At 40.5% G+C, this 23,860-nt stretch overlaps 1 protein-coding gene across 1 annotated transcript in view; it reads left to right on the plus strand.

Moving 5' to 3' along the window:
- igsf9bb (immunoglobulin superfamily, member 9Bb) overlaps window positions 1-23,860 on the plus strand; it is a 133,397-nt gene that overhangs the window by 35,281 nt on the left and 74,256 nt on the right. Inside the window, exons 2-3 of the mRNA XM_078266574.1 lie at window positions 3,219-3,410; window positions 18,599-18,745. Of these exons, the coding sequence (XP_078122700.1) occupies window positions 3,219-3,410; window positions 18,599-18,745 (339 nt within the window). The remainder of the gene's footprint in view (window positions 1-3,218; window positions 3,411-18,598; window positions 18,746-23,860) is intronic.

Consider the following 23,860-nt stretch of genomic DNA (forward strand, 5'->3'; position numbering starts at 1 on the left):
ACAGTAACTGTGTACATAGAATATTCCATGCTGTCGCCTAGGCATGCTAATTGAGATTTATATGAGACTGATAGCCGACCCTCTTTAACTGCAGCTGTCCAGACAGAACGTATGTCCAAGCCTGTCTCTACCGCATCATTTAGTTTAGCTGCGAGGTTGTCAGCTGTGTGTCTGCCGGGCATACGCTGTGTGTAGGATGGCTAATTTAAGCTAATTTAACATGTTTCACAAAGCTGGCCGTTGTGAGTGCTGTTCAGCAGTCAGTTGTGAGAGCCACCAACAAGAGCGCAGTGTTTTCCCTAGCTTTGTGGAAGACACATATTTGGAGGGGGATTTAGGCGTCCTTTCCCAGCGAATGTTTTTGGATTAAAAAAAAAAACAATTTCCCCTAGCCTGACAAGCCAGACCCACATCAAGATGTTGGTCTGGGATCTCACCATTGGCAGGGCTCAATCTGAGGGGCGGGATAAACGGTTGTCTTTCACATTCCCTCTGCACGCAATAGGATAGAGCTACAACCAGGCAGAGCAACGAAGAAGGTAGCAGAGCTAGTTGATAGATTCAACTTTTGCCGTATCCGGTCGGCAAAACTCCGAACACATCTTCCTTTTTTAAGAATGACTTCAGTGCCGTTCTTTGTTCTTTTCTCAAAGAAAAGCTTAACTCCAAATCTTCCAGAGTCTGGGTCATTATGTTAAGCCCGCCCACCGACTCTATACATGTTGTGATTGGCCTGACTAGAGTTTGGTTTTTCCAGCTCGCAAGCCAACGGAGAGTTGCTAGACGACCCTGGCTGCAAATTACATTTGCTGCTGCTAGGGTGGTCTAGATTTCTAGGCTAAATTTCCCCCCATACATTTTGTAACTCTTTGTGGATTTTTGTGTCTCTTTGTAGTCATGTTGAGTCTCTTTTTGGTAATGTTTGTTCTCTTTGGGGTTGTTTTGGGTCTTTGTGGTCATTTGGCGTCTCCTTGTAGTCGGTTTGTGTCCCTTTGTGGTAGTTTTGCATCTCTTTTTCACATCATTTTGGACCATTATTATAACCATATCTGTGTGTAAAACATTGGAAAAGCTAGAGCAGATAATAAACAAATAACACCCCAAATGCTCAAAGACAAAACAAAACTACAATTATTAGATCTGAAAAATGTTGTTTAGATCACTTTTGTTGCACTTAGGTGCTGCCCAAAACGGCTCGGGTGCTGCACCTAAACCTTATAATGGCCGGGAAAACCCTGGAGTGTACAAGTTTACACTAGCAACTAGCAGTTATAAATAGATTGTACAGCTTATTTTTCTTTGTACAGCTTATTTTTCTTTTACCATGTAACAAACTACTACTTTTTTAAATGTAATAATATTGTTTAGTGATAGTATTCATCGGTCAACATTCTCATTGTTGGTTAACGATTAAATATTGTTACCATCCCTGCTGTCGCTGCATGTACACTCTGTCATGTACTGTGATAGGGATTGGTGACCACAGTGAGCAGAGGGCTTTGTGAGATCTGTGTTACTAAAAAGAGGAAGATAACGGAACCTTCATTCAACTTGGTTCATGTTGTCTTCACTCTCAACAACTCCACTGTCATTAGGCACAGAAAACACTGCATTTAGGTATTAAAAGTTTTAAACGCCCAAATATTAATATCAGTATCAGGGAATGTTTTTACTGACTCTCATCTATGCTGCGCTAAGGAATAACAGACCAAGACTGGTGGTTCGCCCTTGCCTTAGTTATTTGTAGATGTAATAGATAAAGTTCTGTTGGCTCCTTGTACACAACGCCTTACACTGTTTGCTTTCACTAATGAGAGGCGATTGCAGGCAGTTGACCATCTTCTGTGTGCAGGAGAAAGTACCTGCCTGCCTGGCTTCCTTACAGGCCACAGAGGGACGAGCAGCAAGTACATCTGATTAACCATATCGACTGGTAAAATGCTACCATGCCGGGTTTCCGCTCATGAAGCCGAGCTACATAGTAATTAGCCTGGGATCGATGTGGCTGTCCAGCAGCTACACACTTTCACTGAGATTGCTCCATCGCTGAGCTAACAGGGAATTCTTTTTGTAAAAGGTTAAAGGTCCAAGTATTATTGAACATAAGATGCATTACTGTCTCATTACCTCTTTTATGTTTTTGTCTGCCCACATTCTGTCAGACAAATTAGATGAAAAAGATTCTGGCCAGATAAATCACGAGTCATGAGTCTGCAAGTGCCGTTAATCTTTCTTTTCCCACCCCATTGGCCTTGGCTCTGTATTGGATTTGCCACTGGCATTCTGTGCTGTCCTGAGTGATGGGACTTGTAGCTTAGCACATGTGTGTTATCACACACAAACACTCCTGGGTGAAACTCAAGACCCTTTGGCTATATTTCTTTGTAATCTGAACCATCTCTAATGTGCACGGTGGCATTTCTGTTAAACTAGACTACTGTCAAGAGCCCCTGAAGGAATAGTTTGTCATTTTGGGAATCACAAACAGATGAGGAGATAGATACCACTCTCATATCTGCCAGTCATCAGTTAGCTTAGCTTAACATAAGGATTGGAAACAGCTAGCTTGGCTCAGCAGATTGTCGGCTAGCTGTTTCCCTCGGTTTCCAGTCTTTATGATAAGACACGAGAGTGATGTCAATCTTCTCATCTAACTCTCTGCCAGGAAATGAATAAGCATATTTTCTACAAACTATCCCTTTAAACAAAGCACATATTTGCTGACTGTGCTGTTGTTGTTGTTGTTGACTGGACAATAGTAGAAAGCTGGTGTAGGTCTTATGGTTGTCACCCAGAAATAGGATTAATCATTCACATAAAAGTAAATAACTGTTATTTTTAAGGGTAATAACTGGTACTGTAATAACTGTAATTACTGTCAGGAATTAGTCATTTCTATTCTCTATTGACACTACTTAGTTAGTAAAATCACATATGTCCGTCTATATATCTTTTCTTCTCTTTCCTACTGCTCTGTGGTTACCAGATGCTTTCACAGGCACTAATGTGAGCACTAAATGTCTGAAGATTAAAATGTTATTGTGTGAAATGCCGAAACTAATTTGAAATATTGACTATTGAAATGAAATAGTTAAGCATTGTTTTGCTTTACATGGTAATCTGTAGCTCAAATGTGTAGGCTTAAAATGGGCTTTTAGCCACAGCTGCAGATCAGCTGTGATTGTGGAGCTGGCTGACCTGTGAATGCTGTTACCCAGGTGCCCACGGAGTGCGAGACGAGCCCCAGTTTGTGACATCACGCGCAGGAGAGAACGTCATCCTGGGATGCGACGTGTCCCACCCCCTGAACGGCCAGCCCTATGTGGTGGAGTGGTTCAAGTATGGAATGCCCATCCCCTTCTTCATCAACTTCCGCTTCTACCCTCCTCATGTGGACCCGGAATATGCCGGTAAGATGGTGAAAGCAGTCCTATTCGGACTGCAAGAAGTTGGGTTGGGTATTGTTTTAATGATTCTGATTCCCATTCCGGTCATCGATTTCAGTTCTTAACGATTCTTGATTCTGTTTGAGGGGTGGGGGGGGGGGAAAACAGATCAGTGCTAAATTCATAGAACAAAACGTATTTTTAAAACTTTTACACAATTCATATTTAAAATTCACTTATGTACACATACAGTTTATGAAATCGGTAAATTCATTTCATGCAGTTTTAATTGGTAGCTGTTAGTATTTGGTTGCTGTGGTCCATGGTGCACGGCTGACTCGTGTGCTCGCAACTCTAATTTATCTCACCCATACTGCCTAAACAAAACCAAATGTATCTCTTCACGCAGCATCGTCTAGTCCAGAAAGAGCACCATGTGTAATTGTAGAACAACAGATAAGCAGAACCAAATTTTTATTTTATTTTTTACGGGTACTTGGTTCTTGACATCGCTTCTAATTTGGAACCAAATTTCAGTTCCCAACCCTAGCAAGCAACTTGGCTGAAAGGCAACCGTTCACTGGTCAAATGTCCTGCCTGTGGAATCTGTTGGCTTTGGTCAGATGTGGGCTCTGTTGCACCTGTAACTACACACAACAGTGATGTCACAGTGTACTTACACACCATTGCGTAGGGCTGCTCAATATAAGGAAAATATCTTATTGTGATTATTTTTACTAATATTGCGATATGATTCACGATATTGTAGGGTAATGGTCATTTTTGTATTATTCTCATTTTCATTGAAAAATACAAATGTAAAAAAAAAAAGAAAGAAATGATTGATTTTTGCGAGGATTTTGTCTGTTGGATACGATTTGTAGGCTGGGACGTCTCTGGCTCGCCACGATACTTAATTCAGAATGTGTTTTGGATAATGCACTAGTCCATATTGCGATTTGGATGAAATTGAGTTTAATTGTGCAGCGCCACCCTTAAGTACCTGTCTACATCACTGCAGCAAGGTGAGAGGTTAAACCACTGGAGGTCAGCAAGAACACGTTTCAGCTGGTATCGGGTTGCTCTTTAAAGCCCCCCTTCACTGGGAACGTGTTTTCCCTACAGTTCCTTCACCGTGTTGTTTGAGTTTCACTGTGCAGAATGATAAATGTGCATACTCCCCACCCCCCCTTTTTGTCTCAGTGAAACCAGGGATATTATCCTCAGACTGAGTCAGCTTTTTATTATTATTTTTTATTTGTGAAGATTCTGTGTAACAAAAAGGTGACATGTAAACAATGCACATACATAGACAAACATAATTATAGACAGTCACAGACAAAATATTCAACAGTTATGTTAAATGTTGGTGTGACTGAAGAGGCATGGTGTAGATACATGTTTAGTGAATCGTAGTTTCTTAGACTGAGTCAGCTGCTGTGCATACATCTTGATTCGTAGAATCACAGTTTGCTGTTGGTTTTTCTTCCACTCTCTGTTTTGGTAAAAAGGTTTTAAACAAAGACGTTAAACCACAACAGTTCTGTCTTTGATCAGTGATGTGCTTACCAGGATAGACTGTAATACATGTTTTTTACTAACTAATGTAGACAGCTTTAATGAGATGACATTTTTCTTTTGGAGGCAGCAGCTCCTTCCACCTCAGATTATTTATGTGTTGTGCTCAAGGTGAACCTGCTGGGGAGGTGAGAGGGATTTTCCCCTTGCCTGCTTTTGCTTTCCTTCCCTCTGATCATTACATTTCAGAAATAATCCCCCCTTCTGGTATGTGTGTGAGTCAAAGAGCTTTTAGCATGCATTCATTCATGTCATAACAAATGAAATGCAAGTATCCCTTGTGTGAGTATGAGCCAGTGCAGCCAAGTAGCAGCCACAAACATTTTGGATCATCTAAAGAGTTACTTCATTTCCCTTCTGAGCGCTATTTTTTCTTTTATTCACACATCCAAACAATTCGTCTGTGCATGTGCGGTAAAAATAAGAAATCCTAAAAAAAGAAAAGGGAAATTCCCACACTGCTCCTGCTGCAGCATCATCATTTATTAAAGAAAACTACGTTTCAGCCCCTCTGGACCTTCGTCAAGAGTGACTCTTTATGACTCTATACTTTTTTCTCTTCTTTAATAAATGGTGATGCTGCTGCAACAGCAGTGTGCAGGATGTCCCTTTTCTTCAAGCCTTCTGAGCGTTATACCATAATAGCAATTTCAGATCCGCTCCAAAATGTACTGCAAAAATACATTTATAGTGATATATTACTAAGATATGCGTATAAATATAAATATATCCACACATGCAATGATCATGTCATGCAGCTTCTGAATTAGGGTACCTCTTTTGGTCAAACTGAGGTCAGGCACTGGTAAAATAAAATATTTAGTTGTGACGATGTATGACAGGTTTACTCTAATTAGAAACATTATTATTTATACATTAACATGGCAGCTACTAATCTCCACATCTGTTTGAAAGGCAGCTGATTGGTTGGCCATCTGCATCGGATACAGGAACATGTTTATTTTTAAAGTGTCCTTTACATCCCACCTGCCTGCTGCGGCAGGAAGAAAAACAGTCTGACATATTAGAAGATTGTGGCAAAAATACAGAAGCTTTGTATAATCTTTCTGCATTCTCTCACACTTCTCTCAGTCTCCATTGATTAGATCCCTGAGCACAAATACCTGCTGAGTCTCAGAACCGATGGTTTGAGTTACAGAATCCTGACCACAGCAAAAAGAGCAGTAGGTTATGAATGTAATTCACAGTCCCCGAGGACAGCAACAATCAAACCATTATGTGGGACAGTTTTCTGTCATGAACCAAACAAAGTCTGTATTGTAGACCTGGAAACAGGACTGAGCCACCAAACTGAGGACATGATCATATCATGATTTAGTTGGTGTTTGTATGCCAGTCCACCTATGAGTTAGACTCATACTGTATAGGGTTGAGGTCCATTCGATTTTATTCAATCCAATATTACATTTTCTTATTGAATCCAAATCCTTTCAGATCCCTGATAAGAATGTAAATAGGTTCAGCTTTCAACATCTGCAAGTAACTTAAGTCACACATAACTGAAACTCAAATAAACTCAGGTATAATCTGTTATTATGTTTTGTTAGCTGAGAAGCCAGAAACAGGTTTTAGTGGTACTATTGCCCTCTTAATGTTCACAACCTGTAGCTACAGTACAACCAAAAAATGTATCTGAATCATTAAAATAACTGCTGTTACTTACTTAACCAACTTAGTCTTATTAAGACGTAAGCCCTAACAGAAGCACTTGTAGGTAAAGCAAAAAACAAAATGAAACGTTGTCGATATAGACTAGTTATCAGGTAAACATTGTTTGAGCACTGATCTCCCGCAGAAGAACAGGCTGGGCAGTGTGCATAGCGTGCATAGCGTGCACCGGCGTTTATCCAGCCAGCGAGATTGAACACGAAGGGCTGGTTCAACTCATTCTCAATCCCATGCCGTCAAATACCGGCGGGTCCTGCATCACCCTGTTGGGGCTCTAATTTGCAATAATGACCAGCTCGCTTTATATAATCCCTTATGGTAGTCATGTTATAAAAAACCACTGCTGACTATCCCTACACAATTAAGCACATTGACCGAACACTGTCCAGCCATGTACTAGGTTTCAACCTTTGTAAAAATCTGGGTCGAGTGAATAAAATAAATTGTGGTTCCTATTGCCGGTAGCTTGGATATTTAAATATGTTGGGTTTGTGCAGGATGTCCCGTTTGGCGCTAGTGACGGATCTCTCTGATCAATCAGTGTGTCTGCAAGTCTGCAGTGTTTGTACTCCACCTTGTAGTATCGCAAAAAAAAACTACCAGGTACCAGGGACTATCTACAACCTTTGCTAATGGCAAAAAGCAACAAAAAGGGAAGTCCAGTTGAGTGGAGTCGTGCCGTACCATGCAGTGAAAATGCGGCATTATAAAGTGATGTTTCTTTTGCCTTACAAACAATCTTTAGCTGAGCACAGACACCTTCTTTACCACACATTACCCAGACAAAGTTTCCTTTTAGCCATGTAATGAAGGTTAATTAATAACACTGCAACAATTGTCATTTAAACTGTTGAAAGTGACAGCCATCGCAGGCTAAACATGGTGGCGATGCAGGCTAAAAAAATGCCTACTGATGTTACCTACATCTTATAAAAAGAGGGGAAAAAAATAAAACGTTTGAAAAGAGATTTGTTAGCTGAACAAATTTGTGTATTTTGCCATCTGAGGGGCTCGTCCTCAGTTACTCTTCCTCTTAGTTATAGTAAAAATGTTTTTTTGTCAGTCATGTATTGCTAGTTGGTATTAGATTTAAAATGGTGATCTACACTAAAGAATGCAATTATTATATATCAATGACATACATTTGACTGGTTTTGAGAGTGACAACCTCTCCTTGGTCCTTGTACTGTAAAATTCCTCTTGCTGTGTTTTCAGTCTGATGAGACACATCATTAGCTTTAGCCTTTAGCATTTTGTTGTTTCGAAGCGCACCAGTGAAATATCTCAAGTTCCATAGCCGGATGCAGGCGAACACCAACATCCCACTGTGCTTCAGTGTAACCATGATATTGTATCATGGAAGGAAGTCACAGGTCACAGTCAAAGCTGCTGAGATACATAGAGGCTCATATTGTGCCCTCTTTAGATTGGGAAGATGTCAAGGGTTAATGAGTCGAGCCAACCACAGGGGCACTGTTTCCTAGACATCCGTCTGCCCTTGGTCTCAAACAAGCCATTGTCTTATTTTTCATAGAGAGGAAGAGGGGGAAAACATCCGTGAGAGTACAAGGGGCAGACCAAGTATTAAACATTTCCATGAGAGAGTGTAGAGAGGAAGAGATGGACAAAAAGTGATAGCCAGGCAGGAAGAAAGCAATAGAAGATAAAGATTAAACGGGAAATGGAGGGACAGAGAAAAAATAAAGAAATAGCAATGGTCCCAGATTACATTGTTGAATGTCTCCTATCATCATGGACGATCTCCAAGCTGGTCCAGAAGAATGGTGACATTTTAAAATGACTTGCCTAAGCAGACATTCCCTGAAGCTGACAAATCTGCTTTGCCCTTCTACCAAAGTTATGCAGAATATTTTGGGCTCTGATTCAAACCTAGCTCTCATCTTCTAGAACTGATCTTATGAAACAAATAGAATCAAATCGTTCGGTGGGGTTCATACCTATGAAGGGCAGTTTATAATGAAGTTGAAAATGTGGACCCAAGGCGAGTCCTTTTATGTTATCACAGTTAACGCCAATCACGGGGAGTAGAGCTCGGTGACAGACTGCCATGTGTTGACTGCAGGAAGCTGATAAAAGAGACAAAAAGTGGGGTAGACTGACTGAATAGAACAAGATTAGAGGAACAGCTGGAGTTGTGTTATAATTACTTCAATTAACCAAAGTCCTGACTCCAGACTGCTGCTCCTGCTGCCTGAGGGATACTGTTATTTTCACTTATTACATTATACTATGGACACAGTTCAGGCTGTATATTCCCACTGTGAATTGAACAGGGATTTAAATGAGAATTTTGAGCACCTTAGGAATTCTACATCCTTGCAAACAATCTCTTTTCATTGAATTTTTTTTTTTATACTAGCCAATATATCTTCTAAAGCTGAGATATAATAATGTCTTTCCATTAATATGAGGTTGTGTGTGCAGAAAAGTTGTAGCTTTTATTTTACTCTTTTATAACAAAAATACTCATTTTGGAATCATTTTGACCCCCCCAATCATTTTTTATTTAGCTCATTAAAAATTCTTAAACTTACATCTTTTTCTTCTCCGTCATTGAAAAATCCAGAATCAATGAAAAAGCAGAAATTGTTAATTTCAAAAGTTACAAGTTCAAAAGTCCATTCTTAGTGTGTGTGCACTGGAGGCTTCAAGTTTCCACATCACACTGATTGGCTTCCAAACTAGTTGTGAGGTCTAGGGGTGACCCCGAATAGTCGAATATTCAACGCTTGGATCGAAGGAGCCTGATTCGACCGCCAATCTCACAGTCCAACCTTTGCAGAGCCCGGTTAAGACCAAAGATTCGCGACGAGTTCAGTTGAAGCTTGCAACTACTTGCAGCGCGCCAGTCTGCAAAGACCTGAAAGTTGCCAGTTTACACCAGTGCATCGAGTGTATCATCTCCATAACGACTCTTTGTACTTCCGTTTTAACTTCCGACTTTCAGCCCTTTTTTGTAGCTGGATATATCATTTGTTGCGTCTAAATATTAATGTGGATAATGTTAGTGATAGTTAGATTCTATATATATATATATATATATATATAGAGCTACAGCTGGATTCCTAGTAATGAATCTGTGAAAACAATGTCTTATTTCTCAAAACCTTGAGAAATAAGCTGTTTGAGTCGAGGTGAGACGGGCCGGTTGAGACCCGAACGTTCTAAAACGGTTTTGTCTCGTCGTGAATCTTTGGTGTGAACTAGGCTTTATGAAACAAGGATCACGCCGTTTTTGCTATGTGGGGGTACTGTCTCAGCCTATTATGCCTATTATGATATAAATATCAACATATTGCTGTAAATAAAAATGTGAAAAGAAAGAAGCTTTTAATAAATCTTTTTAAAGTACGTGAATAAATCCAACCGCCCAACGACAGATTCAAGTTTCACTTTCCATGATCCGCGACAGACGGCGGGATGGCGGACAGCAGTTTGAGGAAAATAACTGATGCCCCAGCCAGGTTTAAGTCCAAAGTCTGGACCCAGAGTTGCTCTATAGTTGTTTAATTTTAATTTACAGACTGAAAAACGTGTTTGGACTTGTAGTGAATAAAGAGAGATCACCTGCACTTAACCTTTTCACAGGCATTTTGTATTCATAGTTAGACCGATATCGTGATGTATCATTATAGGATTGTCTAGCAATATATTGATTTGCATAATTGCTGTAATGTGATATTATCTGTATCCTGAGCCATATATCGTGTATGTTATTGTATCTTGAGGTACCCTGTGATTCCCACCCCTAGTTAGCATGCTGACTTAAGCTTTTAGCTCAAAGCTGTCCCCAGGTACAGCCTACAGAGCCACTAGTGTGGCCGTGCACTTGTATATATGCATAAGAATAATCGTTAATCATAATACATTCACCTTTTTCCTGGCTGACTGTAGGATTGTTGTCCCCTGAAAAATTGGGGCTCCTCCCCAGAGTAATACTGTATGCCTGAGAAATAAATGTCTAAGAACTGTGTAATTAAAAGATTTAACAGGGAAATAGCACTGCAGGGCTTAAAAACAACATACTGACACACTGTCAGTGCTCCACAGGGTATAAAAGAGAAAGTATACACTTAATTGGTCTATTCTATCAATAGATAGTCAATGTCAGTTTTCTGCATGGTTTAGCCTTCCTTAAATAAGGAGGGAATAAAAGTACCAAAGCTGCGTGTTAGGCTCCATTTAGGCTTCCTCCTTATTGCCACAGTTTGAAAAGAATGTGCAAGGGCTGGGTTGCATGGTGACGACATAACCCATGCTTCACATCTTATTTTATTTTTATTTAACCATTATTTATTCAGGGATGGTTCACTGAGAGGAAGCCTCTCTTTTTGCAGGAACACCCTGATCACATTCACACAGTTGCACACATTCATACCTGGTACAGATTTTATCCTGTTGGTCTGAACCGGCGACCTCCCGGTCACAAGCATGCATTTCTAACCTTTAGGCCACCACTGCCCCTCCATCATTTATAAGGCTGGTACAAGGACTATACTCAGTTCAGCCGGACTAAAGCCATCTGTATGACAGAGTTAGTCCCTTCTTAATGGACTCAATGTTTTACAGTGAGTATTTCTGCTGTCATAAGGTAGATGCCACTTTCTGAGAAGTAAAACCTGTATTTTACTATAGTTTCTCCTAAAGTTGAGTCAATCTTTTCGACGCAGGCCCAATGCATTTTTTTGCGTGTCCCCCTCTGCGGCAATGTCTGCCGCAGCCTAAACACACTACCCCCATTCAAAATGAATGCAAAGGCCTGCGTTTTTCGCCAGACCGTCGGACGGCCGACGCACGTAGTGTGAATGAGGCCTAAAAGAGGTCTTCTCATCAGTTAATGTTGAGGAGTCTTTAACTAGCAGATCGAATAAAGCAAGTTAGATGGCCACTGTTCTGACTAGCTACAACTGACATTTTCTGTCTCCTGCAATTACTGCAGTTTAGTGGCCTCTAATGGCCAATACATTTGTGCTGTCTCCTGTTTATAAGTTTCCTGTGAATAAAGTTTTAATTTGAATGCACCATTTTGTTGGTAAACCATATTGGAGAAGGTTATGTCCACCTCCATCCTCTGCTTAGGCCCTTGAGAAGGCATTATTTGTAGGCACATTTGTTCTGGAATACATAGTGCATGTTATATAAGCTTTATTTAGACAATTAGTCAAATTAAAGATGTGTATTTGGTAAGTTAGATATCATGCTAAAGATTTAAGTAATATTACACTTTTCAATTCTTACATGTTTGATCTTCCTTGGTGGATTATTTCATTTTATTTTTAGGTATTTAATATTTCATTGGTGTATTTTTATGCATTCATTTCATGTTTATGGAGATATATACACTATGTTGTCATTATGTGGAATTTACACGTCTTTTAGTTTTACACTATTTACATTAAAAACCCATCAAGTCAGCTCCTGTCTTGGCCACATTTTTGGGGGAGTGTTTAACTCGCTGCATAGCCACGTACATAAACACGTGGTGAGGGCAGAAGAGTCACAATAGATAAGGGAGATCAGTGGTGGCGGAATAGAGTATAATGTAGAACACAAAGAGTAGGACCTTTTGGTTGGACTTCGCTTTGTTTTTCCTTTGACAAATAATACCCTGGCAACCCTTAGACATGTTTCTGAACACAGAAAGTCTTTGTGGCATTATATGGTACAGGAAACATCACAAAGCTAAAGGATGAGACCACCAACAAAACCAACAATGAATTGTTCCTACTAACAAGAAGAGATGGGGCTTAATGGCATTTTATTGAATCTGAATCCAGATCCAAATCTGCTCATCGAATGTAAATCCTTTTTAATCTCTTATTGAATCTTTTTAGGTAGTTTGTTTGGTGGGAGATAAAGACATCTCACTGCAAAGTTCTTGCTTTAACGTGATGTACGGGACTTGGTATTCCGCCATAAGCCGTGAATATCCTCTCTCAAATATTACATTTGGCAGTTGTTTGGTTGACTTTGCAAAGTATACTTTGGAACGTTTAAGTTAAGGCTGTCCCCCATGTTCAGTCAGTCAGTCAGTGTTAGGGCTGCATGATATTGTTTCATCGACATTGCGATGTGCGCATGTGCAGTAGTCACATCACAGGTCGTGTAATGTAAATGCTACACTACAACTTTTTTGCTGCTTGATACAAAAGGAAAACTTCTCATTATACATGACTAATGTGTTGGGTTTGCTGTGGGAAGTGAGGGTGTGTGTGTGTGTGTGTGTGTGTGTGTGTGTGTGTGTGTGTGTGTGTGTGTGTGTGTGTGTGTGTGTGTGTGTGTGTGTGTGTGTGGAAAAGTACCGTAAGCGGCAGGTGGCAAAGACATGCTTTTCCATGGGTAGTGAAGCTACAGTAGTCAGCGTTTTGTTTGTTGCAAAGAAGAAATAAAGCCCCTGATTAATGCAACATTATCATGACGTCTCCCGACCATTCCCAGACTGAAAGCTAGTTACCAGCTAAAGCTAATTGAGTTAGCCTAAATAAACCAGGGGTCTGTCCCAACTACAGTTTGAAGCTGGGAACATAGCACTAATCTACAAGAGAAGTCTGTGTCTGATATAACATAGTTTACTCTGATTCAAGGGTTCTTGGATACATGGAGTATGTTGCTAGTACGTGACATGTAGGCTCTGAATGCACAGCCAACCACCAGTCACAATCAATGTTGATCAATTAATCAATCAACCAAAGCAGGCCCCGCTAGTCGACCACAACCTGAAAATGAGCGAGGAACAGGAGGGGAGCAACATCAGGGAGCCCCCTTATTTTAGGGGAAGCAACATGCATGCATTATTAATATCATTGACTTCAGAATGGAATGATAGTAGAGTATTATATGAATACAATGGTGTGAGTCAACCAGTGTATTTGAGTATACCTCCTCACTTGCTTTTGTGTTTGTAAAGCATTACAGTTCAACAAAGGATGGTTCAAAAAAGAAAAAGTCACTTTTTAATTTTATTTTCTATGCAGATGCACTCCCCTTCAAAAATCACCCAAGTAATTTGTGAATTATTAGTTATTTCAAAATAGTAATATTCAAATAAAATACTGTCATCTCGTGAAAATTCCAGAATGTATTCATATTGAAATATGTATCGCAGGAAAAAAATATTGCAGTGTCAGTTTTTTCCAATATAGTGCAGCCCTAGTCAGTGTTATTAAAAACAGTGTATCTTAGTAAGCACAGGTTTGTATACGACATCTGTATTTCTTTGCAGATGCCTGTAGTGTCAGTAAGAGGTAGGGTTGGGTACCGAAACCCGATGCTAATACGGCACCGGTGCCTAAACGACTGGTATCTACCGGACCGAATTGCAACGCAGATTTCGGTGCCTCACTTAAATGCCTTCTGCGCTGCTCTCTGATGCTCTGAAACAGATGTTAGAGGCAACAGGAGCATCGCTGCACGTGACTCTAGTTAGCACTTCACTTGACAGCAGGTAACGTTAGCCTACCGTTAGCTAGCAGTATGTAGCTGTATTTCACTGTAGAGGATTCCAACAGCGGGACGTTAAGCAGTGTGCAGCTGCCGTTGTCGGAAAAACAACACAGATGTGGTGCCTTCACTTGAAACTAGTAAGCCTCGTCGTGCATTAAAAGTTATTGTAAAATACCCTTTTCCCTATTACACTATTTTTTAAAGTATTGGTTAAGGTACCATTTAGGCACTGGCACCGTTTTAAAAGTATCGTTTTAGCACCGGTATCGGAAAAAACCCAAATGATACCCAACCCTAGTAAGACGCTAAAGAGACTATCTAAGAGAGATGGTGAATGAAACAAAGAAATCTGGGTATTTTACAAACTTTGAACCAGATCCAAATTGGAACTGACTATTTGAACGCATCCCTGATAACATGTATTGTGTGTGTATCAAAGCCTTAAATATCCTGTTCCTGGTGATATCTTTTTCCCCTAGGCTGTCAGACAAATGCTAACTTACTGATGTGAAAACAAGAGTAAAACCTGCATTCATATACTTCAAAATATCTTAAGACTATAGCTGTCAGAGGTGTGAAATGTATCCACACACAGAGCAAACGGAGAGCACCGCTGATGGTGTTTTGACTCAACAGTGGAGATTTATTTCCGTTGATAATTGAGTAGGATGTGACCCCAGAGGGCACAGAGCATGGAGGCCATGTTAGCAACTGGTGGTAAATGTAACATACATCATTACCAGGGTTGTGGTATATCATATTGTTTGACTTTCTGTGTGAGCAGGGCTTGCAGTATCTATTCTGTTTCCTGTTTAAAGATATTTAAAAAACAGTCAGAATGTTAAAGCGTAACTCTTGCCAAAATGCAACCTAGGGTCTTTTTTTTGAATGTACCCGAGTCAAACTTTCGTTTAAAAGCATAATTAGGACACCTATTTTTTCATTAGTCAAAAATAGGCGATCTCCGAATGCGAATGAACGGACTCCATAGGAGGAAATGTCATTCTTATATGAGGCTCCTTTTTCAGCTACAAGGTCAATATTGTTTTACTGAGTTCATGTAGTTCATGTGCCCCTGGTGATACTTGGAGCAAAGTTTCATGTTGTGTCGAGCCTTCTTAGTGTTTTAAAAATGTTGATTTTGATGCTATCATAGTAGTGCCCCTAGCACTCCCATTCAAAAAGCCATTTGACCGACAAACGGAAATACAGTAAATCTTAAAAGTGGCGCTTCTGTCCTAAATATGCTTTTAAACGAAAGTTTGAATCGGGAACACACCCTAGGTTGCATTTTTGGCAAGAGTTACGCTTTAAATAGCATTGACTCATTTGTATTCTAAGTGCTTAAAAGCTACTTGATTTTACCTGGTGATCCCAAAAATCGTGTAGCAGATTGTTTAGACATCTGCTTTTAAGTGACAGTTTGTCAACCGTTTAATTGGCAGGATGAGTCTTTGTTTTGTACAGAAACGAAGTAATGCAAGCACAATGGCTGATGATAACGAGGATTATGTTTCTTCTAAGGGATGTGAATGAATACAAATACATTTTGGATATGAACAGCATCCAAATTTTTGTTGTAATATTTCTTTTTCCCAGTGGTTGCTGAATAGACTGTATAAATGAAGCCAAAACATGTGGATCGCCCCCTGGTGGCTGGCTGCAGTATAGGTAGGATACCCCGCCCCCTCTACGTTAGCAGATGGGACATGAGCCAAACTAAAAACGTCAATCACATTTTCCCCGAAGATGGTTTCTGTCTTTTTAGGTCGTTCTGATCCCGCTGATGTTTTTTTATTTTTCTGATGTTTGGTTTTTATTATTATTTGATGCCATAAAAATGGGTTGAAACGTCATGATTGACAGCTGTGATTGACTCGAGCAGGTGTATGGGTGGGATGGATCACTACTGGCTGTGCAAGATACAGTCAGGAAACTCTACAGGTCTGTATTCGAGGATCACACCAGCCGCAACGGTAGCTGGTGTGATCACCAAGATGGTCTCTAGTCATCAACATCTTAATTTACATAAACGTTCACTGGGTAATTCAGAGAATAGCGTTGGAAAAGCATGGGCCATATGTGAAAATGAAGCACCACTACGCTGTCATACCGTAAGTGAGAGTCAGAATAGCACCCTGTGTTTATACACACTCATGCATGATTTCCTGTTCGTTAACTTTTATGCTTGAATATATCAAGTCCAAAAAGGACATCCACTTCTGTTTGGACAGATTGTTTACCCTCAGACAAAGAGAGATGGAATCAAATGGCAGGTACACAGTGGTGGATAGTGGAGGATACATAGAGACTGCATACAGTGTATTAAATACATAGTTCACACTCAATAGGTAACATGGAGTCTCTTTCTCAGTTCTTTCCAGTCGGCCAAGAGAGGAGACCGACATGGTTGGAAGCTGGACAAATATGAGCTGATATATAAATAGGCTAACCAGGCCACACATACTCACACACACACTGAGACACACACAAATACAGGCTAGGGGACAAACATCACTTTGACTGTCATACCTTAACTCAGTGAGGCAGCCGCCAGTGCAGCTGATATATTTACCTGGGCTGTCATGCTGCGGAGGGGATTTAGGAAGGCAAACGAAATTAGTCAGGAATACCCACAAAGTGAAGAGGATAGGGCAGAGTGAGGGGATTAATGAGGGATAGCCAGGCTTTGATATTGCTGACGTTTTGAGCCGGCCTGTGCTCCGTGAAAGCCCTTTGTTTAGCCCTTATTGCCAGTCGCCATCTGCTATGATCCAGTTGCCAGATTGCCCGGAGCAACATCATCAATCCCCCTTCTCTCAGCTTTTGATCTGTAAAAGTAAAATGCAGCTATTCCTGACTCTGTACTCGCCAAGTCATAAGCTGTTATCTGTTCTGATGGATTGTGACTTCTGTGTATCCCTGAGGCTTCTCTGTTGTCATGTTGGCCACTTCCCACTCCTCAAAGGAAGTAATGACCTGTCCTTGCCTCAGTGCATCTCCAAAATAGACTGCCACACACATGGAGATAAGGACGTCTCAGCCGCACTGAGGCTTAAGTGACAGATTTCACTGCGTATGTACTAGGGGTGGTACGGTTCACAGACCTCACGGGTTGGTTCGTATCACGGTTTTAGGTTCACGGTTTTCGGTTCTGTACGGTTCTTGTTATTTTTTCTTTTAATCTTTAACACTACAGAAATATACTTCAGCATATGGTATATAGCTTAATTATCCACAATGTAGGATACAGTATTACATAATTATATAGTTATATCATGTAATCATGCACAAACTGAATTTGACTTGACTTTAAGCACATTATTGGGACCATCTGTGAGCAAAGCTAGCTGAGATTTTTATACAGCGAGAGGGAAGACGTTGATGATTTCAACAAGCTTTTCATTTATTTGGCAAAAAAAGGAGAATGTGTATTGCCATCTACAGGAACTTATGTGCCTTTTTAGCACATGAAGACTGAAATATTACAGAATATCAATTGAAATAACTTGCATTTATCAAACTGCCAACTTCAGTGTAGCTCTTACAAAAATGTATCCTTTAACAGAAAAAGAGAGGAACTCTTAAAGCTCCGTCTTTTGAATAAGTCAGAATACGTTAAACATAAAAACAGTTTACATTGTTAGTTAATTTCATACAGTTTGATAAAGTACTTATTGGACTTATCATTGCAACGTGCGTAGCTGTCAGGTCCTCCTGTATAGGTCTCATCTCCGTTTTTTCCTGCATCCACCGTGTGTGTTTGTGTGTGCGTTTGTGTGTGTGCGCGCGTCAGTCGTGGGGAGAACTGAGTAGCCCCGCCCGCTGCAGAGACCCGGCAGGATCTAAACTGCAGCCGCTTCAGCGACTTTAGAGTGAAAAAACATTACAGTACATTGATGTTAAAATGAATACAGGTTGGCAGGACAGTCTGAAATGTTTTGCACGGTCTTTAGCTGTACGTTTTGATGGTAACTTGTCCACACCTCTTCTTTCGCGCGAAAGGGAAACACACAGTCTGAGGTCACATACGGCACCTGACGGACACGAGGCTACATTGCGCATGCGTCGAACCGTGCGGCACACACACGCTCCGAACCGAGACAAGCGGACCGAGCGGTTTGGATGTTTTTTCATGAACCGTACCACCCCTAGTATGTACACAACTGCGTTGGGTATCCTACTTTGATGTTGTTGCAGCATTGACTCTGTTTGGAAACAGGTCTGAACTGTGATGTTACCCTGAGACACCTACACTAACACACTCTGTGATCCCTGCACATTTATATCTGAACCGTTCAAAGGTTGATGTTCTCTTTAAAATTCATCTGGCGTTTCTCTTCCCTCTCCTCTTTATTCATTCACCTCTCACCTGTTTCTTCCTTCCCTTCATTTCCCCTCATTAAATTCAATCCACCCGTCCTTTCTCACCTCTCTGTGTCTCTTTCTGCTGACACCTCATCTCCGTCTCTCTGCACTAGGCCGGGCCAGTCTGCACGGCAAGTCCTCCCTGCGGATAGAGAACGTTCGTTCAGACGACCAAGGCTGGTATGAGTGTAAGGTGCTGATGCTGGAGCAGCAGTATAACACCTTCCACAACGGCAGCTGGGTGCATCTAACCGTCAACGGTAAGCACAGTTAGCATGCTTTATTCATACGGTTCAAAATAAAACATCAGACTTATATAGGTGTACATATGGGGACTGATATATTATTGCACAGGTAGGTATATTGATTATTAGGGTTATTAATATTAGCAGCTGTGGTGTCAGCTAGCAAAGATGGGCTCCAGTGTAAGACATTTTAAAGACCCTTCTCACCTTATGACCATAGATATGCGCACAATCAATGCAAACACACAGTATGACTGGGATTTTATAGGTCAACTCAGTACCATTTGTACAAGGATATGGACTTGGATAAACTTAGATAAACTACTGTGATACTGTAAATAAGCCAGTATGAATCTGTAATATATATATATATATATATTTTCCTCAAACTGCTGTCCGCCATCCCGTTAAAACTAAAGCTCGTTAACTTAATCGATATTTTGTCTTCTCATGGCATGAGTGGTGTGTGAGCTTACAGGATTTTAGCACTATATATTAGAGCCCAACCGATAAAGGATTTTTAAGGCTGGTATCGATACAAATATTTGGTGATTTAAAACTCCGATATTCCATTATATCGGCCGATATATATATTTTTAAATATCCAGAAACGCGTAACAAAACAAACAGATTTCATTAGTTATTTGTAGTTATTTATGAGTCCTCACTAAAATAATAGGATAATGCAGTATAAAAATAAACTTGTTTGTTTTATTGTCACAACAGAACAGAGGAACATCAAAATATATTAAAGTTCTGATAAATAAAATGTATAAAAATACAAACGTAATATATGAAACTTAAAGGGTTAAACACGAGTGTTGCCAACAGGGACGTTGTAGAGTGCCCTCTAGTGGACAAACTATGCAACGCCAACACTCAGAACATTTATTTTTTAAATGTTCATTTATCAGCCATTATAAATGCTGATACCGATAGTTTGGAAAATGCCAAATATCGGCCCGCCAATATATATCGGTCGGGCTCTATATATGATAAATGTTCAATCAGAAAATTGTGAGGCTAATGTTAAAATTATTGAAATATTATAATGAATGTTAATTTAAGGCTAATCATTTCTCCATAGGGCTGGGTTTTTTTTTCAACACACTGTTAATTCAGCAAGTAACTTGATAACAGGCCAAAATGAAACTTGGCTGTTGCCTTGTTTAAGTGCTCTCTCTGCAGCCGCTATCTGTGTTCGTCAAAGATTGTTTGTGTGGGAGGACGCTCCATTCTGCAACACCACAATTGGGAGTGTTTCTGTAGTCCCATCAAATCCAACAGAGAGAAATGTCTTCTCTTTATCTTTCAGGAGATGTATTCTCCAGTTAATCTTTCATTCATAATACAGTGTATCGATCATTTTAGTTTTAGTATATTAACATAATATATTTGAACTAGGACCTTGAGCATTTGAATCAAGTAGCTCGTAAAAACAAGGTGTGTCAGATTGAGTAGCTACAGCTTAATTCCAGTGCGTCAGGTACATATATAAGCAACGTTTAAAGTACATAAAAGTATCGTATAGAACTTGTCATCGGCAGATACCTGATATTAAAGGACTCGAAAAAACAAGATCTAACTATTACACTTTTTATCACAGTTATGGCTGCAACCAACAAATATTTGGTTGGTTCAAACCCCAAATATGGGTCCAAAACCCAACTATATTGAGTTTATAGTGATATGAAACATAGAGCATGCAGCAAATCCTCACATTTGAGGGGCTTGAACCAGCAAATACTTGGGAGTTTTTGCTTCACTAAAATGACCAAAATTCTTGACCAAAATAAAACTAAAATAGTTTTCTTCTGAGCATGAATGTCACATTTTCTAACAGTGGTCAGCTAGGTGGAGCTACAGGGTCAAAGTTTAGGTCCCCATAGTAACAACTCCAAAGTATCCCTGGCTGATTATCGCTCACTGTTTGTGGTGTCTCACTGGCTTCGTATTGGCGGTGTCATTACTCGGAAGATTGACAAAGGTGACCCTGAGCAAAACATTTCACCTCCCTACATGCTCTGTCACTGACATTGTCTCTGGAGAGAGGAGCACCAGACAAACACCTGAGTATAAAATAAGTCACCGACTCATGGGACTCTAACACAGAAACAATTATTCTTGCCTTCTCTTGATAGCTCAAGCATTCATTGAGACACTTAATCAGACAGCATATGATTAACACACACACACACACACACACACACACACACACACACACACACACACACATATGGTCACTGCACATTAGCTCAGTTTCATCAGTGTTGCTCTTGTTCTGTTTGACTTCGCCTTGCCTCTTCTCTCCCTCCCAGAAGTGTTTAACGGCCTCAGGCTTCCTCCTCTGCCTCTTTTCTCTTTCGGTCTTCATGTCTATCACTCCTTCTGCTGTCCTTTAGTGTCTTGTTGCCACTTCAGTCATGAGCCACGGCACTCCTATCAGTTGTAATAGTCAGACAGTCAGTGGTGTACAGTGCACGGCTGACAGGGTCAACTTTGGTCAGAGATGTGCCAAAAAGGGAATGATTTTTTGATGTTGTCTCTGATGAGACGAAAATAAGACAGGAGTTTGTCGGTCTGTGACTTAAAGTCTGTGTATTTAGAGATATCAAACCAAGGAGCATTGTTAATGTCTTAAATAATGAAGTAATGGAAATTGTATTGTATTTAGACATTCCAAAATGCTAAATCTACTGTACTTTTGGGCTTGTGGAGTCAACAAATCAAAAACTGCAGGATCACATTGGTGTGAAACATGATAACACTACAAGGCTTCACAAATTGGATGTACTGTATATCTTACTGTAATCAGTGTGTCCTCCCTGATGATTTTGTTGAATAGGAGATGTGTTGAAGTGAGGGGCTAAATCAGACATTCTCTATTCAATTTGTGGCATGTTTAGGGTTTCAGTTTTTCACTAAGAAGAAAAAGACAAAGCTAGATGTCAGTGTAGGAGTGGGTGGGATGTCAATATGAGAACCAACTTACAGTGTACTGTACCAATAAAACTGAAAGGTAGCTTGGTTTAAAAACAGTAATATAACATGGTATGTGTTGTGAAACTGCCCACTGAGAAAAGATGGTTGCACCTTGTTAGTTTATAAAAAACAAGCAGACGAAGGCTCCTCTTTGCTGATCGGTGATCTGAATATTGTATCCAGGTAGCCAACATTTAAGTTATTTATTATCAAATGCACAACAATTACAGAAGCAGTCGTTGTTAACAGCAGTCGTTGGGCCTCAGGCTCCCTGCAACAATGCTCATTAAATGAAGTTAAAAAAAACAGAATGAGAATCTAAATATCTATAAATCAAACATGAAAGAAAGTAAGCCTAAGACAAGGAGGTTGGCCTGGTGAAATGCTCGGTGAAACAGCAGTGAAGCGGAGTCAGGGTCAGGGGGACCGGGGCTCTGGGGAGTCCCTGCCGCTTTACTGTTTGCTGATGTCATCCACATGCAGCTCGACAGGAGAACCCCCCCCCCACCTCTGCTTGGCTGGCAGGTAGAAGCAGTTAAGTCCTGATGTCCAGTCTTCCATGGCAGCGGTGGTGTGTTCTGCACCGTGACAGATGTGTGTATGTACAGAATGCAATAGTCTGTGGCTGTGGAAGTCATGGTGGAGTCACCAAAGCATAGTGCATCAAAGATATGCTTCTAAATGTTGTGGTCATATAAAATATCAAACTAATTCCAGGTGAAGAATAAGACGTCTTATCACACATTTTATTGTCACTAACCTCTGTCGCTGTTTTGCACTCAGTGCAGCCAAGCAACTGCTGCTTGTATTATTTCACAGTGCTGTTCCATTAACATGAATTATAACAAGAAATATTTCCTGAATGAGAAATCAGTTCCACCCCACTCTTTCAAACTGGCTGGTCATCGGGCACTTTGACAAATATGGGCCCAGGTCTACCGTAGTTGACTGAGCATATACATGCCCAATTTCTGACCTTAGATTTGAGAAGATGAATGAGCCTTACGAGCTCCATTGGCAGTGAAGCATGTCTGAAATAGAGCTTACCTTTAATGGGGTTTTAATGTGATCTATGAGATGTCATCTACAGTAGATGAGTCCACCCAAGCTTTACATCCTCACACCCCAGTTTCTGTCAATACAGTGCTGGCAGGCTGTAGATATTATACAGTCACAGTGAACCAGCTGGTGCTTACAACTGCAGTGTACATCCTTCAGTACTGTACTACCTGTGAGTCTGTGAATACCTACTTGGCCATTTATAGCACAAGCGTGTTGAATGCTTAACTAAGTGTTCTAGCACCATGCTTAAGTGTGGCTTATATTTTTAGGAATTGCTGTGACAGAATCTTTAAGGTTCAGGGCCCTGCTACATACTCATGCTGCATGAAGCTCCAGCAGTCCTGCTATTTATAGATCCCCATTTGCAATCCACCTCTCCCTATCATTGTCAAACATCAGTGGTTGTCAGTGATTACTCTCAGCACTTTAGCTGTCAGCCCTGTTGGCATTGAGGAAGTAAGCGATGCAGATAGATTCCGGGTGTGATGCATATAGATTGTGGGTGAGAGTGCTATATCACTCTGATGCTTTTCTTCTACAAATTGACACCTATGCTGCATTCCTGTGAACTTATATCGCCCTCAATCTCTTTTCGGAGAGTGTGAGAGGAGAAAAGGATGAGCAGGAAGAGAGGATGTGTTTGTAAGAATGATGTAATTATTGTGCAAGCCATTTGCTTGAATGAAAGGAATACCACCAGGTATTGAATGGCATGAGCATGGAATGGGGTTTGCATTCTATCTAATTTCCAGCAGGGAGCGACTCCACTGGTTGCAAAAAGAAGTCTGTTTTTATAGAAGTCTATGAGAAAATGACCCTACGATTTATTACCTCAGTAAACATTTACATAATGAGTTTATAGTCTCAAATGCTAGTTTAGCATTAGCTGGTAACTTAAGCGAAAGTTTGCCGATTTCTGTGTACTGCCGTACATGCAGATGGAGGACTCGCTTCAGGGGGTTGTGGAAGCGGTTAGCTTAGTGCAGCGCCAGTGCAACCATAAACAACACTGGCTTGGCCGTGTCATACTCCCCAGCTCCACCTTCTCGTTCGAATATCGTTGCCTCCGGTTAAAAAAAACAAAAC

This window comes from Sander vitreus, chromosome 13 (assembly GCF_031162955.1).
Source record: "Sander vitreus isolate 19-12246 chromosome 13, sanVit1, whole genome shotgun sequence".
Taxonomy (NCBI): Eukaryota; Metazoa; Chordata; class Actinopteri; order Perciformes; family Percidae; genus Sander; species Sander vitreus.